The sequence below is a fragment of the Taeniopygia guttata genome, chromosome 3, assembly GCF_048771995.1.
Source record: "Taeniopygia guttata chromosome 3, bTaeGut7.mat, whole genome shotgun sequence".
Taxonomy (NCBI): Eukaryota; Metazoa; Chordata; class Aves; order Passeriformes; family Estrildidae; genus Taeniopygia; species Taeniopygia guttata.
In genome coordinates, this window is record NC_133027.1 from 26,802,781 (window position 1) to 26,822,023 (window position 19,243).

Here is a 19,243-nt window from a genome sequence, read left to right on the forward strand (position 1 = left end):
AATTACATCCTCTATTTCTCTGCCCTGAGGGTGCTGAACTGGTGTAACTTAGGAGAAACCAAACTTCTGTGCTCTGTTGCAGGACGCTTGGCCAATACCATTGTATATTTTCATGGCTCCCAATGGATCATAAACTGTGGTTAGAATGATACAAGAAGACAAAAGATACTTGGTAACAGGTTTTGCTTAACAATATGTTCTGTCTTCAGAAAATGGATACCAGATATGTTCAAAGACTAATGTTTGCAGAGCACATTCTTCATAAAAACTCCTTTTTAGTATTTCCTGTATTTGAAGGCATTACTGTAAGGTAGCTTGCCTTACCTTCTGAAATGCACTTGCAGTACCTGATGTAGTATTTATTTGGGTTGGTTTTCCTTTGCACATTCATCAGGCTTCAAACAACTTGTATCTTTTAATCCTCTACTTTTGGTTGCTGGACTCCATAGTCTTCTGGTGCCTGTTTTTGTGTGTGTGTAGTTCTTGAGAAGGCCAGTGATGTCTGCACAGTGTGTGTGTATGAGGAGTACATGGCCAGCCTGGCGGTGTGAGCCACAGGCCTTCATGAGGGTCAAACGGAGGTCTCACTTCCATAGTTAAGTTCTAAGGCAGCAATATTTATCTTTTATAAATAAGCAGCTGTTTTGAGGACTTGCTTTTCTGCTTTGTGAAATTTACTCCTTGGGGAAGTGTTCTTATGTCAGAGTGTATTTGTTAATTCAGAAGTAAAATATTTGTAATAATTGTAAATGCAAATAATAATTTTAAAAAATAGTAGAGCATTGCATGTTGTTGGAGTTGCTAGTAGTTTTCCTTGATACAGGTATCCTTTTCTGTTTTGGAATAAAAAGACTTAAACATTAACTCTTACTCATGTCTGAGAAGTGTTGTTGTTACTGGCAATTGAGAGCTGATGAAGTAAAATGTTGGAATAATGATGATAAGTAGGCTCAAATTAATGCTGGGTTTTAGCTGTATGAAATTTGTGTACCTGTCATGTTTTCAGCTCTACTCACTAAAGAGAAGAATGTAATCACTGGTACTTGAACATATGGGAAACTGGGGGTTAAAACTCTGTCAAAGGCTGGCAAGATTTGATTTTACTTCTTAATAAAAGATAATCAATATTTTAAAATATGCGCAAATGAGCAAAAGTGTTCCAAATACATTTTACTTTTAAAAGATGAATATTTTTCCAAGTTTTAGAAACAAAACAATTATTTTCAAGCAGTACCACATATTGAGAGAATTAAACAATTGAAATTCAAATGCTGCCTTCTGAGTTTTCAAAGTGAGAGACTGCTGTCATGCAGGCTGTTGTAATGAAATCTTTTCTATGTTGTTTGTTACTAAAGATCAGGCATGGAATTCCTAAGGTTTATTTAAACTTATTTGAAATTGTATAGTAAATTTGTCAAGGGAAAAAAGTAACTATGTGGAAATTTGTGAAGCTCATTAAACGCAGAAAAATGTTTTGCAATAGTATCCTCTTTCCTTAGATGTTAGTGTGTCTATCTTAGTGTTTAAGGGCAGAGTAAGAGCACAGCCTTAATAAGAATCAACTTCCGTAAGTACTCCTGGTCTTTAAGAAAAAGTGATTTTTAAGATCTTTTGTTAATATTTTTTTCTTGAAGGAAATCTAAGAGTAAAATGATCTTGTTTCCAAAAAAACCCTTCATTTCATCCTCCTGAAAAAGGACTTCGCAACTTTGTTAGAATTTGTTAGGAAAACCACAATTAACTAGAGAGAGAGAGAAAAGAATGGAAGTTTTTATGTGCAAAACAGGAAGGTTTCGTAGTTCAGAAATATTTGGTACTGTATTTTGGGCTGTATTATGTATTTGGTTTTCAGCAGGTTAGCAAGGGAGATTGCAGAGTCTCCATCTTTGGAGATATTCAAGCCTTGCCTGGACAGTCCTGGTCAAAGAGCACCAGATGACCCTGCTTGATCTGAGGGCTTGGACCAGATCATCTCAGAGGTGCATTCAAACCTTGGACACATTGTGAATCACAGTTGTTGAAAACCAAATGCACAATACATAATACAGACAGTGTTTTTTGCTGTTCAGATGGGATTTCCTGTGTTTCAGTTTGTTGTCCACATTTCATGTGGTCCTGTCACTGGTCACCCATGGAAAGAGCCTGGCTCTGTTCTATTTGCACCCTCCATTCAGGTATTTATGTGCATTGGTAGAATCCTCCAGGGCCTTCTTTCCTCCATGCTGAACAGTTCCAGCTCTCCTAGTCTTTCCTCATAGCAGATGCTCCAGTCCCTTCATCTGTGTGACCCTGTGCTGGTCTTTCTCTGGTATGTCCATCTCTCTTTTAGAGAGGAACCTAGAACTTGGACAGATAATTGATTCCCAGTAGTACAATCCTATTACTAATAAAATCTAAATATCTCTTCTGAAGCTCTGTAATAAAACTGATTTACAGTACCTGATTTTTATACAGTAGCAGACATTTATTTCCTGTAGTGCATAGGGCTTTATTTAAACAGGGTTTGCAAAGCTAAAGCAAGAGTTTTTAACTGAAGGTTTTTATGAAGGCCTACATTGATGAAGCCCTATAGTACTGACGATGACTATGGAAAATGAGCTTTTAATCAAGTATATAGGATGGATATATAGAGGGTTGTTTCTTCTCTCTTTGATGATATAGTCTTCAGCATTGGAGAACTTTTGCTAGTGTGGTTGTTCTCAAAGCATTCTGGAGCACAGTGCTACTCTGATGAGGTCTGTGATGGGAAACACCTACCATGGTTTGTGACAGTGACTTTGAGGGTCTTCAAATAATAATCTTTCATCTATTCTAACCAGTTGCTTCTTGTGTGATACTGGCCAGTAGCTGCTACCAAGAAGAGATTTTATGAAGAGATTTTGGCTTTCTTAATTTCCTTCTCACAAATGAAGTGCAAGGGGCAGCATGTGTGTGTGTGAAACTTTAAAATCGTGACATTAAGACCCTGGGGAAATCACTGCTGTCTGAGTTACCTTCTTCCACATCAACTCCATGGATGTAAGTTAACATCATTGTATAATTGAACTGAGGAATACATTTCAGGTTACTTTAGAGTACTGTAATCACCATTTAGTCTGTGAACCTGGGAGAAGGACTAGAAAGGCAACAAACTGTTTATAAATAAAGACAGAAGAAGAAACAAAAGATCTGCATGCGGCCAAAGAATAGTAAGCAGTATTGAAGAGATGAAGAACTGTTTGCCTGAATCAGAATTCATGGTGAAATAAAAGAAACAATCTCATTTTCCATGCTCGCTGCAAAGGCAAGTGTTCCAGTACACTGTTTGTTTGGTTTGAAAATAACTAGGTAACTGGAAGTTGATACAAAAAAAGGACTCAGGACTAAATTAAAAGTTGAGAAAGCTCTCTGTAAAGGCCGACTTAATGGTGAAACAGTTGATAAAATCACTGAAGAACATGTGAGAACAAATATGAGAAGCAGTATTATTTAACAGAAGATTTGGATTTTGCTCACAGGGTAGCTTCTTAAATGTCTTTTTCAATCTACATATAATTAAAGCCTGAAACACACTATGCATTATTGTAAGAAAGATGGAATCAATAACTTATTTTTTGGGGAAAATATCTAATGAGCATATCCATAACTGTCAACTTCAGCTTTATTCTAGTATGCAAAAAAAGTACAAGAGATGAGTTCATTTGCATGCTGTCACCCTCAAATGCAAGTGAAATGATTATATGCACAAGTAATAATGCTGCAAAACCCAGCAACAGTTCGTTTGGCAATTAAACAAGGTTTAATGATCGAAAAATTTTACTTTAAAGGACTCTAATCCAGGTGTTATTTATACCTCGGTGTGAATATGAAAGCCTAGACATTTCCAAATGGGAAAAAGAAATCAATTACTTTCAGAAGCAAGTGCCTCAGGAAAACATTAATTATTATTCTGAGTGCATTTGACAAATGCTGAGCTGAAATTAGTGGACTTTGAGTTTCTTTAGAGTTCTTAAAGTATTAGGTAAATATCTAGGACATGCTAGCAAGGACACTTTTCACAACTCTTAATTTGTTTTTTCTCTTACAGAAAATTTGTAATCTGGCAGCTTGAATTAACTGGCAAAATGAAAAGAACACGTTATATATGCAATATTTATAATTTAGAATAGATATTTTACAACATAATTTATATTTTATTATACTTGTATATAGGTTTTAAATGTTTAGATGCAGCATCTAAGCAACATTGATAACTGTTGTCCCCTGCCTTTTGGAGTCCAAAAAGAAAATGAGAGTGCTAATAATATAACTTTTGTTTGTTTGTTTGTTTTTTTAAATAAGTTAGTTGCTGCCTTTGATTTGCTTTCCTTAAACATAGAAGGCCACTTAGTGTTCCATGTGATTTTCTTTTGGCTAGCTTGTTTTACTGTGAACAGGTATGTGTGTGTGTGTGAGGAGTTGGTGGGGAATTCTATGTAATTAAATAGCAAAACAAAAGCAAACACACAAAACCAAGTTCAGCCTTATAATGACACTCATAACATCCACTAGGGATTCAAGAGGGAAATTTTTTCTTGTTCTTTAGAAATGTCAGAATTGTTACATTTGTGCTAGAAGCCCAGTAATGCTAGTCTGTGTTATTTATTTCCTTTCTTTCATAAATTTGGTGGTACTAGATGAAAATAATCTGAATGCTTTATGTATTAAATTATATTGACCAATTAAAAAGAAAAGTTTCATAATGTTGAAAGCATTTTTTGCATAGTTTTGTTCATTTTGAACAATGTTATTTGCTGTTATATAGGTTGTGTGTTGTGGAATAGATGTATTATTAATTGTTTGGTGTGGTTTTAATTGAACTTATTTCAGTGTAAGTGTTGCTGAAATTACTTTTAATAGCTGAAGAAGCCTTGGCAAAAATTACTTATTAATTTTGTACAGTGCTTGAGATTTGTAAGATGCTGTGAAAGGTTAAACCACAACTTTTTTCAAAAGAAAATTGATCAGTATTAAAATGTCAACTGTCTAGGTTCAGCAGCATACTGGCATGCAAACACTGCTCTCTCATTCCAGGTTCCCCAGCTGCATAGTATTTGCATTGTGACATTTTCTAACATTAGCTGATGTTTCAAAATCAATCAGTTTCTGTTGGTATGAGACAGCCTGCAGCTTAGTTGGATGTTGAAGGTGTTTGTCTGGAGCATAATTAACTTGAATTCTTGGGTCCTGGCAATATCTGCATCTCATGACTTCTTAGTGCAAAATCATTCAAACCAGGTAATATAATTCTGAAATGTCTTTTAAAAAATAAAGTCAAACCAAAGTAATATTAAGACTTTCTCAGAAGTACAAAACCTTTCTTTTGGACTCTATAAACATTGAGTCTGAAATTTAATCTAAAACAAGTATTTTGGTGCCTGGTGCATTTAAATGCCTTACTGGAGAATTCATATCCTTTAATACTACATTTTAGAGAATAGCCAGCTAGAATTCAGATTTTGTTTTAATGTTTTAGAGTTTCTGTTAATCAACAATGCTTCTAATCAGAGAGAAATGCATTAAGAAGTCTTTTGTGACTATTACTTCCTCTGTTTAGGCTGAATTCTAGAATAAAATGTACATGAATACTATTTTTTGTTGTTGAAGGCAGATTGGAGTGGGAAACAGATTTTACCTGAATGATTTATGTTTCAAATGTCATTGTATGGTAGAATTTCCATTTTTATATAGAGGCACGGCCTTATATATGGACTCATGGACTCTGTGTAAGTGGAACTGAGACTTAAATGCCTGCTATTTGTCATTATCTTGCTGGATATTTGCAGAATTCGTGTTCAAGACTAAGCTGGATGGGGCTCTGGTATAGTGAAAGGTGTCACTGCCCATGACACAGAGTTTGGAACTAGATGAGCTTTAAGGCCCCTTCCAGCCCAAACCATCCTATGAGTCTGTGTTGATCCTACACATATGTAAAGAATACTCTGATATGTGTGTAGTGTATCCCTAAGAATAAAGTGAATATTATGACACTATGAGTAGAACTAAAATGTTTCTACAACATTATTTTTAACCTGTTCTCTATCTTAAAATGGGAATGAGGAGAGGAAAGCTTCCCAAAGGCTTTTGTAGCATCTTCTGAAGATTGTTTTTTCTTTTGATCAAATGTATACTCCAGAAGGATAGCAAATACAGGTAAACTAAGGTTAAGGAAAAAAAAGTCCTGAATTAATAGAAAAACTTTTACAGAAAGTGTCTTACTGTCTTCTTTTGTTTCTCAGTTATTCCCAGTGATGGGAGAAAGCTGGGATCTGTTATTCTGACTTTCAGATATGGCATGGCTACAGTATAGTCAATTAAAAAAACATAAATGGTTTGGTTACATAAAATTTGATATTCTGTTAGATTGGTTACATTTAGAAAACATCTTAAAATGCTGGGCAAACAGATCTTTGAATAAAGTTTATCTAGTACTAATGAGTTAGTTGGAACAAGTGTAGTGCCTATTAATGTTAAACAGCTATTGCTAAAGGCAGTCTCTGTTTCAAAAAGTTCAAGAGAAAGACCTGACTAGTGCTGGATTAGTAGAGCAAAAGGTAATTTTATTTCATTCCACTAAAGGTAATTTCTAACTGTATACCATTCCTTTAGATGAGTTACTGCCCAGGTACTACTATGATGTCATATTTTACTCATATCCTTGTTTCCATTTTTATGGAAAGAAGCTTCTACCTTCTTTCCCTCTTGCACTTTGCTACTGTGCAGGCTCACACTCAACCAGGTGATGCATTTAATGGGAACAAATAGCCCATAGTGTGTCGGAATCTGTGGGTATTGATGATTCCGAGATTGTAAAAAGTCTCTGTCTTTCTGTTCCGTTGCCAAAGAAGAAGCCATAATTCGTCTGTGCTGTTTTCAGGGTTGTTTATTTTTGCTTATCTCTAACATGTTCTGCTGCCCTGCCGCAGGTCTGTCCTGCAGGGCAGTGTGCGGGGCTCTGCCCCCAGTGGGATGTTACAAACATTATATACCAGAAACTACGTGCGCTATATTTACAATAATGTGCCAATATCTATCATCTATGTTAAACAGTGTGTCCCCAGCCTAAACCAATAGAAAAATGCCAACACTACAGTGAAACATGGAGGGCATGAAGAAGGAGGAAAAGGACAAGACACACCCAATTCTTCCATCTTGTTCCCTCTGAATCCCTAATCCAGAAACCTAAAATTTTACTTTTGCACCCGTGCCACACTTAATTATTACTCATATAAAACACTCAGAGCTTGTAATTTATCCTGTAAGACTGAAAACTCTTCCATGGACAGAGATCAGAGACTGTGTCTCTCGGGGCTCTGTACAGAGGGGTTCCTGACCCCCTGCCGGGGTCCCAGGCCCTCCAGAGCAGCCAGAGGGAAGCCCTAAATTCCCACAATAGTGCATTTGTTGGGAACAGATAGGTCTGGCAGTAGGATGGGCACACGCCCTGCAGAGAGACCATGACAAATTAAGAGGGCTGGCAATCACCAACCATATGACCTGTAAGAAGGGAAAGTGCCAGATTCTGCACCTGGGGTGGGGCAGCCCTGGTTGTGTGCATAGACTGGGGAATTTGAGGCTGGAGAGCAGCACTGTGGAATGGGATTTGGAGGTCCTGGATGATGGAAAGTCAAATCTGAGCCAGCAGTGCCCTGGCAGCCAGGAGGGCCAGTCCTGTCCTGGGGGCATCAGGCCCAGCATGGCCAGCGGGCAAGGGAGGGGATTGTCCCACTCTGCTCTGCACTGGGGTGGCCTCACCTCAAGTGCTGGGGGCAGTTATGGGTACCACAATATAAGTGGAAGAAAAATGTGCTCTTTCAATTAAAGTAGTTCAAACATTTTGATGTGATCTCCTCAAGTATGTTTAAGGAAGGCTATCCTTAGTGTTAGATAGAAAAGAGTAGTGTCATGAGGATACCACATCTTTCTGAAATTAAACATTTGAAATAACTGGATAAAGTGTTTGTTCTAAGATTTGAAAAGTGTTAGATCTTATTTTCACAACACCATGGTCTGTAGAGAACATTATCTTGTCCAGGCAACATAATTGATGAAAATGAGGACTAATTTTGCTCCTAAGATTTGCAGATTCAGGAAAATATTGGCTGTGTGGATTCTCCTTTGACTTCAAGGGATTGGTTTTTTGCCCTTTAATGGTAGATCCTGAAACTGCCAAGCATAGGCCACCTCTTCTATACTCTTTCATTGCAGTGTCAAGAAAAATCTTGCTTAAAGACCACTAAGTCTTCATTCTGCCTTAATTACTACAAGTCTCCTAAATTAGTTTTAAACTAGTATTTCTGATAATTGATAGTGCTTACACAGAAATGTAGTTTATTGTATATATAACTTTGAAAAGAATTTTGATACTTTTTCAGGTTTTGAATGCTACTTTGTTTTTTTTTTTTTTTTGCTGCTTACATTATTCAGTCAGACTTTTATAAACACCCTGTTACAAATGCAGGCTTTTTTTCTGATTAAATGCAATATTTCAAGTATTGCATAGAGAAAAATGCTTGTCTTATGTAAAATTATACCTATGTGTTTGAGTGTGCACAGAAATACTGTTTTCTGTATCTCTTAAGTTAATAATGGAGAAAGAAATAGGCGGTATTTCAGATGGTTCAGTCTTTGCTCTGGAAGGCTTCCAAGTTCTTTTCAGAAATAATTTCTGATTTTCTGGTTGTGTTTAAAACAAAGTTAGAGGGTTACTTTATACGGGATGTGAATATAGAACAATGCATATCTTGACCTTTAAAACTCATTAGTAGGAAAATGAGTGTTTTTTTCTAATAAAAAGAAACTTCTGAATAAATGCAGAGTTCACTGAAGTTTTAGTGTATCATATGCATATCAGTCTAGCTCCATAAAACGAGGGAATGTGGATCATGCTGTAACTGCTAAGACAGCTGCCTTCCTTGAAAGGAGACTGAATGGGTTGCTGAGAGTGCCAGGTTAACATTTTCTGCTGCAGTCAGGTGGGCTGTGTACCTTCGGGTTACCTGGGGCTGAGCAGAGCCGTGTTGTGAGACAGTGGCTGCTGCAGCCCAGGGCTCCCTCAGCGGCAGCAATGGCCCCTTCCTCCTTCCCTGCTGTCCCTGTGCTCAGTGGCTTCAGCCTTCCTTGGCAGACAGCTGCTTCCAACCTCCTCTCATTTATTTGCTGGATGCTGCTGCGAGCGTGAGGTGCGAGTTTCAAATTTGATCCCAGTCTGACTTCTGCCCAGCAGCAAAGGTTGTGAAGTGGATGTAACAAATGGGTGGTCTTTCAGGAGTTACATATTTTTAATTAGTATGTATAATAATTAATTTAATTAATACTGCATAGTATTTTTGAGTTGCCTGTAAAATACTTCAGAACTCGATCCTTACTTATACAGTGTGAAATATCTTGAAATTTCTACTTTGTTCAAAAGTAGTTTTCAACATACAGCCTAAGAATCATGGCAGCCACAGAATCATGAAATGCATGTTTATGTTCAGTATTTTCAGTTATATGTATGTCAGAATTATCCAAAGTGCTGTGTTTGTAGCCTCTGTAGGTGAAGGTAGCCACCTTACATATGGATACTGAAGGCATTTAATACATATATTTTTCTAGTTATTTTAGTTAATACACCAGTTAACTAATATTGTACAATAGTGTAACATATAAACTCTGGGGTTTTTTTTTGCAGAAAAAGTTGAATGTTTTAACTACTCATATGAATTATAAAAAAATATTTTAGAACAATCAAATTGCAAAATAGGTTATGCTCATTTAAAAGAAAACAGTGTACACAGAGGCATGTTTACATAAAAATCACATAGTGCTAAATACTATGTAAATTGCTTTTATACAAATGTAAATTATGTATAATGTGGCTTCATGAATTATATTTACATTGATAGAAGGCTGTCTAGGCACAAGATCACTTCTAGTTCAAATATGTTTGGAAAAATGTATACCACTTTCAATAATGTCTTGCTATTTAATTCTAATTGCATTGTAATTTTAGAAAAATGATTTTTCACTGTTTGTTAACTTGTAAATATTTCTGCTAGCTTCAGACTCTGGAAGGCTGTGCTTAGTTATTTTTAATAGGAGAAATTATGTCTTACCCAATGTTGTATAACGTTGTAGCAATGCAATGTGACTTCTAACATAATCCCTCCCTTGTGCTATCAGGTTTTTTAAGCTAATATTTTATTAATTTTACTCCTTTTTTCTTCCAGCTGACAGCACGATCACTACCTTCCATACAGTCTGATGAGAGACTTCAACCTCTGCTTAATCATCTCAGGTAGTGTAAAGTGAAAGCATGACTATATTCCTTCATACAGATTAAAGTAATTGTTTTGGTAGAATGCTTTAGGTACAAGGTTTTTACAGACCTCATCTGTGTGATTGGCTCTGAAAAAAACCCCAAATTGTTGCAAATATTCTATGCTTCCTGCTCTTTTTGGAAGTTTTTGCTGTCATTGATGAATGGAGTACTAATATGTTCTTTTAATAGACCTATGTAGATTGCTGAAAGTGTGAAGCGTTAGAGTAAATAGCTTGCCTCCCTCTTAGTTGTGTGTATTTGTATAGATACATATAAGTGTATATAAATGTATATAAGCTTTCTACTTTATTTGTAGAAGAAGGTAAGTAAAGAACTCTTTCATATATACATCTATATGATTGCTTTTTACCACTTTATATGGGAGACTTTTCTTCCCCTGGTCATATGCAGGAGGACAAGGTCCATACAATTAGAGGGAGCTGGTTTAGAATCATGGATTAATTTAGCTTGAAGTGCACCTCTGGAGATGATTTAATCTAGCCTGTGCTCAATGCAGATCTGGTTGGATCAGGTTGCTCAGGTGTTTGTTTTTGTAGAATTTTTAATGTCTCTAAGGATAGAAATTTACTTAAATATTGAATGTCAGCAATGAAAACTGTTTCTGAACACATACATCTTAGCATTAAGATCATTGAAATGATGTTGGATGAATTAGAAATGGAAGTGTTGAGGCTCCATCAGGGCAGCACTGCATGGGTAATTGGGATGCAGATCTTGTTTGCAGATAATGCTTCTTATTTTCTATGCTGCTCTACTGCTTGAACTGTCTGTTCCCAAACCCTGACATTTTATTCTGATTTTTAAAAGTCTCATAATTTCTATTATATAAGAAGAGTTTTATGTTTTGTTGTTTTTAGTGTAAATCAGAATATGAAAAATGGCTTTAATTGTATCACTGCTTATTTGCATATGATTGAACTTTGTTCAAAAGCAATGAATGAAAACAAGGATTGCAATGTTATTGTTAGTGTTACATAGCTGGGGGTATGTCTGAATGCCAATAACCTTCCATGATTTTACTACCCTACATCTTCCTGGGGTTGTAAAAATATGCCTCAGTGGTATACCTTTCTTAATTTGAAGATCAAGATCAATTAAGTTAGGTTTTTATAACCTGTGCTCTCTAGGAGCAATTACTGAGAAATTGAAAATTTCTTTTTGATGTATGCTCTGTTCTATGTAAGTGGAACAGTCCTTCAGTATCATGATCAGTCTTGTCTGTGCTTTTATTTTTTTTTTTAATATGGAAAAAGGAAAGGTTCCAAAAGAAGGTACTTCAGCAGGGATACTATACCCCAAATTTATGCCAGCTACTATTTTTGTACAGTGTTATGTTACCTTGGGGAATATATGTTATACAGCTGGTAACTCACTTCCATTTTGCTTTTTTGAAAATGGAGGGACTGTTTCCAGTTTGTTTTGTCACCAACTGAAAAAAATGATACAATACTTCCAAGTTGCCTATTTGGAAGTTCCTTTAAAATTAACAGAATATATCAGACCTTGCAACTTGAAAAGCAATCTCTGGCAGTGAACAGATAGGTGACCAAAGGGAATTTAGATGCTTCTGTAGTAAAATTAGTAATAATGGACACATGTGGTTTAAATGCTTTAAATTCTTTATCTCTTTTGTGCGATGAAAAAAATCTATTAAGTACAGTAATCCCTAGAGGAGTACCTAGGGTCCTATCTTCTTTAGCTTCTACTTTATTGCCTTGGGTGATGGAATTGAGTGTGTACTCAGCGAGTCTCACATGATACAAAACTGGGGAGAATGGTTTGCACCAGACATCAGATGGGTGCTCAGCCTTTCAGATGGACTTGGGCAGGTGGGAGAAATGGGCTGCCAGGAGCCCTGTGAAGTTCAACAAAGGGAAACAGCAAGGTGTGCAGTTGGAGAGGTTTGCCCCATGTGCCAGTGTAAGTTGAGGGCTGAATGGCTGTGGGTGCAGAAGAGGACCTTGGGGTCCTGCTGGACAGCAAGCTGTGAGCCACCTGTGAAGCAAAGACAGCCAACAGTCCCCTTGCATGGCATTAGGAAGGGCACTTGCAGCAGGTCAGGGGAAATGATCCTTCTGCTCTGCTCAGCACTGGTGAGACCACATCTGCAGGGCTGTGTCCAGTCCTGGGCTCCCCAGTAAGCATGAGAAGAGACTGAGAAAACTGAGGTTGTTCAGCTTGGAGGAGATACACTTCAGGAAGTGTGTGTGTGTGTGTGCATGTAAACAGGTGTCTGATAAGAAGGAGTGAAAAAAAGAGTGAGAGTTTTCTTAGTGGTATCCAGTGATAGGCCAGGAGGCAATGGGCAGAGAATGATATACAGTCTCTGGAAATTGCCTAAACATAAGAAAACACTTTTCTTGGTAGGGTGTTTGAACATTGGAACAGGTTGCTCAGAAGGTTATGAATCTCTGTCGTTGGATATGCTCAAATCCCGGCTTTATGAGATCCTAAGCAACCTGCTGTAGCAGACACCATTTTGAGCAGGGGCTGGACTAGATGATCTTCAGTGGTCTCTCTGATCTAAACGCTATATGATCCCTCACCTCTCCTTTCAGATAAAGAGGGTTTCATTGCTGTATGTTTGCTCTAATGTTGGCTTTATGAGTCCTAATTACTTGGTTTCTTGTTTTGCCTGATATGAAATATTTGCAGCCTATAATTGAAAATAATTTTATTTCAAAATTTCTAAACTTAAAAATATTTTGGAACTGCTTTAAATGATGCCATAATGTTTGCTTTCTTTTTCAGCCATTCTTATGTTGGCCCAGATTACAGCGTCCAAAACAACACTGGAAAAATTTCTCTAGAGCAAATCGATGCTGTAAGTTGTTTCTGGAGTTATATAGGATGCTGAAATATAGCTTTTTAAATTTAAGTACTCTATGTACAAACTAAATTTAAAGCCTTTATTTTCTTTCTATTCATATTTGCTTTGTAACTGTTGAACGAAATTGCGTTGTGGTTCCAGACAGAGAAGAATTAGCTGAAAATGCATCTAATAAGGATTCAGACTCAGAGTGAAGTTGCAGTGAAATGCTTAATTTGCTGTTCAATTTTGTGCATTTTCACAAATGCCTAACATAATTATAAGCAGAATACAACAAAATTTTCTTATTGAACAATCTTGCCAACCATGATGTTTAGTTTATGATTACTATGTTGCAGTATTAGTCTTTCCAATGCTGGTTTTTGACTTACAGGCAGGGTTTTGTAAACAAGGAAGTAAATAAAATGAAAGTAACAGAGTCCATTCAAAACATATTATAAATCCTTTATATGAATTTTAGGAATCGTGTGTTTTCAGCATCTCTTTTAACCATGATAGTGTTTCTCTGGCAGTGAATTAAAATCCCCTCCCCTTCCCCAACCCCAAAACTCTATAAAAGGTAATTTTGCCATTCCACATGCTAAAATAAAGCAGAGTCAAGAAATATTGTAATGCAAGTATGGGTATATTTTTCCTCACGGCAATTAAACCTGTATAACTTTGTAGCTGGAGACAGTCTGATAGTACCAGCTGTATTACTCTGTCCTCTTGTTCTTGAGTTGGTTGTTGAATTGGTTAGTTTATGGACTCACTTGTGTTATGAATTCAGTCCCAGGGTTCTCTGTACATGCCTATCTTTTCTTCCAGCCATTGGCATTTTCAAATGGAGCTAAATAATAATTGCATATCCTACAAATTAAATGATCAGTATGCCTTAAACGGAAATTCTTCTCTTGTCAGCTGTCTGTGAAGTCGTTCCCTCTGTGCATGCGGCAGCTGCACAGGGCGCTCCGTGACAACCACCACCTCCGGCACGGGGGCCGGATGCAGTATGGGCTCTTCCTGAAAGGCATCGGCCTGACTCTGGAGCAGGCGCTGGAATTTTGGAAGAAAGAATTTATCAGAGGAAAAGTGGATGCAGATAAGGTAATTCAGCTAATGAAAAGTATCTCAGTATGTAAATGTGGGGATGTAGATAATGTGTATGTTGTGCTACAGATTTGAATAGATTCTTTTTGAAGTAGAAAATTGGACAAAAGGTATAGTAATGCATTTTAAAGGTGGGAGGGTTTTGATTTTTTTTTTTACTCTTTGCTTATAGTTTTAATCATTTTGTTGGTTATTGACCTGAACTATGGGTAAAAAAGGAAGCCATAAAGAGGCTTTTGTAAATAGAAAAACCTTACCAGGAAATTACTAGGAAACCAGTATATTTTACGAAGTACATGTATGATGTAACTAATTCACCAAGCAGATCAGTGACCATACCCAATACTGTCTGAAAGACAAGGTTAGACTTTTTTGGTGTTTAATAAAAAAAAAAATATTAGTTGGACAGCTCTGTGTGAAGTAGTCTTGCCTTAGCAAATTTACAGTTGAAGAATGAAAGAACAAACTGGGGGCAGAAGACAGAAGAATATGTTCAAGGAAATAGTGAGAAAATACTATTCAGTGCAATGGGAGGTATTACTGACATATTAGTCATTGGTCTCTTGCCAATATTTTTGGGACTATCGTGGGTGTGGAAAGATGTAATGTCTAATTTTTGGAGGATTGTGGACTTTTTCTTATCTTGAACAGCTCATCTACCATGAAGCAGGCTTCCTCTCATCCTTCTCTGCCTGGCCTGTGGTATATGTTAGAGCAGAGTTTCAGGCCTTATCTCGCTTTTGTGTGGAGTGTGATACTTCATATTTAGTACTGTGAGATCTCAGCCTTCCAGAGTACCATGAAGTATTTTTGGAGTGCTTGGTAGACAATCTTTCATTACCTTAGATGCTCTGGGCCGTGGCTATTTATAGAAGATACAGGGCAAAAAAAAAAAAAATCTGCTAAAATGAATTATGGTACGTATTCATACATACATGGCCTCTTTCAAGACTCAGAAGATAGATCAACTTGTCTAGAATTTTTTTGGGAAGGAGAAGGGGATTTAAAAATATGATTTGAATGAGTATCTAAACCTCTGTTTATCTAGTTCCTTAAATGTAACATGATTTAAAAGGAGATAGGTAGTTTGTTAAAAAAACCTTCAAAATGCATATTTTTACAAAGGTCTCATGAACATCTCTGAAGAATGGCAGTAAATTTTGCAGTGGAATACCAATTAATTACTAGTTGTACTGGGTTTATGTGGCCAGGTTTTGGTAGTGAATGGGGCTAGAGGGGTTAGGTCATGTGAGAAGCTGCCAGAAGCTTCCCCCTTTGTCTGACAGAACTAAAGACAACTGGCTCCAAATGGAGTCCTGTGGCCAGGGCTGAGCCCATCAGCAGTGGTGGGTAGTACCTCTGGGATAACACATTCAAGAAAAGGGGGTAAAAAACTCACAGTATCAGCTTCAGCCAGTGAAAAGACAGTGAGAATATGTGAGAGGAACAGCTCTGCAGACACCATGATCAGTGCAAAAGAAGGAGGAGGAGGAGGAGGTGCCCGGGTGCCAGAGCTGCGATTCCCCTGCCTGGTGAGGCAGCTGTGCCCCTGCAGCCCATGGAGGGCCATGGAGTATGCAGAGATCCACCTGCACCCCATGGAGGCCCTCATCCCAGAGCACAGCCTGAAGCAGGCTGTGACCCAGTAGGAAGCCCGTGCTGGACCGGGCTCGTGGCAGGACCTGTGGCCCCATGGAGAGAGGAACCCACTCTGGAGCAGGTTTGCTGGCAGGATTTGTGATCCCATAGGGACTCACACTGGAGCAGGCTGTTTCTGAAGGACTGCATGCCACAGAAGGGACTATGCTGTAGCACTTTGTGAACTGCAGCATGTGGGAAAACTCAACTTTGGAAAAGTTCATGGAGGACTGTTTCCTGTGGGAGGGACCCCACTGTGGAGCAGGGGAAGAGTGTAAGTTCTCCTCCAAGAAGGAAGGAGTAGCAGGAATGTGTGGTAAACTCCCATTTCCTGTCAGCCTGCACCACCTTGGGAGGAGGTAGAAAAATCAGGAGTAAAGTCAAACCTGGATTAGGGGTGGTGCTTTAAGATTTGTTTTTGTTTCTCATTTCCCTCCTCTGATTTGATTGGTAATAAATTACTTTTCCCAAGTCAAGTCTGTTTCGCCTGTGACAGTAACTGATGAGTAATCCCTCTGTGTGCTTGAGTTCTTTGTTGTATTGTCTTACTCCAGTCCACCTGAGGAGGGGAGTGATAGACTTGCATGGGCACCTGACATCCAGTCAGGGTCAACCCACAAAACTACCTGAATTCAGGAAAATCCAGAATTTTCAGTTGCCATATCCTGTGCTTAAAGGAACTAAAAGACTTAAACTATTAGATACGATAACAATATACACCCACACATTTGTTATTTCTGTTTTCAAAATATATTGTGAGAACACATCTGATTGCACCTACTTGTGCTTTGGCCAAATATGTACATGCACATGTATGAAGACATACATGCACGACTGATGCACATGTATGCATCCTGTTTTCAATCACAGGGTTATGACTTTCTGTTATAGCATCTCTGTTGGTAGGCCCTAGAAATAAATGCAGTTTTATGATCCTGTGTTTAGCTTCAAGAGTTAGAAAGCATATTGTGAATCAAACAAGGAGTTTGGTTACTGCATTTTTCACAAGCAAGCTGCTACTTCCATGTAATTTTGGTTCTTTTCAAGTTCTAGATAACCAGCTTTAATTTTGAATAAAAAAGAAAACTAATTTTTCATGTCTCTAACTGAGGTTGGTGGCCTGTGATTTTTCACAGTAGTGTCATACAATGTTTAATGTCCTGAAAAAACAAAGATTAATACAATTCTTATTGCTGTTTTCTTCTTTTGACATTTTTATTTTCTGGCATTCATGCCATTGTCCCTTTCCTGTAGAGTGGAGATAATTAATTACACTATTTCATTTTACTGGAGCATTGTGAAGATATGCATGATACTTTGTAAAGAGGAAGGTTAATGATGTTTTACCTATTGACTCTTATACTGCAAAGAGGGAGTGTTAAATTTGCTGGAAATGGTTATGACTTCAAAATGGTTTGTTCATTTTTGTCTCTAATAGTTGCAGCATCAGACCTCATTGATAAAAACACTGTAGAAAAGCTTTTAAGAAATTATATTTTACCTTTAGAGAGGAATCTGTGAAGTATGAATGAAGTGTGAAATCATGTAGTCAGTGGGGAAAAAAAATCAAGTAACACCTATAAAGAAAGAAGGTAGAGATGCTCAGTTGGTGGAGTGGGGGAGGGAATGGTCATGTTCACAAGAGGGAGAAATGCAGAATGCAAAATAAAACATTTTCTAATTCAGGCAATGCAATTAAAATTCCTATGTAAGTTGCTAGGTTGAGTGCCTAAATGGTAAATTGTTGTTTCTCAGATGAAAAGATCAACTGCCAAATAGGAGTAGATGCATTACTTCTGAATGAATGGTTGTGCCAGTTGGCTTCATAGCTATGGTGTTATTTCAAGACTGATTTTTTTCTATAAATTGTAATCTTGCTCGAAACAGATATTGATTCTCACAGATTCTTTCACTTTCCTTTCTTAAAAACTAACTCCTGACCTTGTCCAAAAAAAAAAAAAAAAAAAAAAAAGTGGAGGGATATAACTCCAGTGTGCTTTAAAAATACACAAAGATAGTAAGATGACAAGACAAATAATTAGAATGCAGATGTAAAAATGCTTTCATAGTTGAAAATAAAGTCCCCTAACAGATATCATTGTAGTGGTTTGTTACTGTTTTCAGATATTTTTGCATGATTAATCTGTGAATGCAAAAAGGAGGACTTGAAAGATAATGCACTATTTCGAACAAAGGAAAGAAGGAATGCAGAATCAGTTTCTTTAAGATGTTATTCAGTTACTTCTTTAGTTAATAGCCCGGATCTGAGATTTTTATACAGATGGAAGGCTTTAAGGCAGCTCCTCAACTTTTGCTTTCCATTGCTACATATACTTGTGATACATGTTCTTTTTTCTTAGCAGTTATTGGTGTCTGGTGGTACAAAATGCCCTCTTCTAGTACTCTGATTTTTTACCTCTTTGTACAGAAGTAACAGTTGCTGGTTATACACTCCTGTGCTGAAAAGTAATTCTTTGGTAGTGCAGTTTGATATTGCACTAGTTTTAATTATTGTTGCATGTGCTACTGAAGCACATCTTAAAATTGTGCAAGAGCGTGGGGGTTTATTTATTCAATAAATCTCCAAAACTGAAGTATTACTATATTTACAATATTATCCTTGTGATAGAACAGCTTTCTTGTCTTTGTGACTTCTTAGGGCTCTTTAGCCCCTGTGTTCTAGGACATTTTCTTTAGAGATGTGGTGGCACTCGGGCTGGCAAAGCCTCTTATTCATCCTGACTCAGTCTTTCAGACAAACTTACTGTAGTTTCATAGGGCCTGTTGTTTTCTATCGCAGTTGATTGCAAATGGCAAGGAGCACGTTGTTTTTTAGTTGTCTGAGATAGGCCTCTTCATCCCTTCTTGCTAGTGAAGGCCTCATGAGAGATTTTTTTGCTGGAAGAAGGAAGAGGAAAGTTCACTTAAATTCAGCCTTGCTCAAGGTCTGTTATGGGTAAAGAAGCAAACCCTTCACAGTCAAGCTTTTGAACTTCAGTTGATCATTGATATATGCTACGTGTTTCTTCTACACATGGTGGATGTGTATGAAGCTGAGGACAGATAATGTGATGGCCATATACTGCATCAATATGCAAAAGAATATGTGTCCTACTCTGTTAAAAGACAACAAAACTTTGGGATGACGATACATCCCCAATGTTAGTTCCAGAGACTTTATTTTTCTGGCTCTTTGATTTCTTTTTCAAATGCTCTTAGGAGGTTCTTGAGTCTGGATTCAACAGTGAGCCTTTACCTTGATTGCAAAGAGCTGATGATGAGTGTTTCTGCCAAGGCCAACCAGAAATTCCTTGAGGGGGAGTGTGGACTAGGGACCTCCTGAG

General features: G+C 37.4%; 1 protein-coding gene across 2 annotated transcripts in view; it reads left to right on the forward strand.

Moving 5' to 3' along the window:
• PRIM2 (DNA primase subunit 2) overlaps window positions 1–19,243 on the forward strand; it is a 90,395-nt gene that overhangs the window by 44,785 nt on the left and 26,367 nt on the right. For both annotated transcript variants that reach the window (XM_002194286.6, XM_072926491.1), the window contains 3 exons: window positions 10,230–10,297; window positions 13,094–13,166; window positions 14,073–14,258. In XM_002194286.6, coding sequence (XP_002194322.3) covers window positions 10,230–10,297; window positions 13,094–13,166; window positions 14,073–14,258 — 327 coding nt within the window. The remainder of the gene's footprint in view (window positions 1–10,229; window positions 10,298–13,093; window positions 13,167–14,072; window positions 14,259–19,243) is intronic.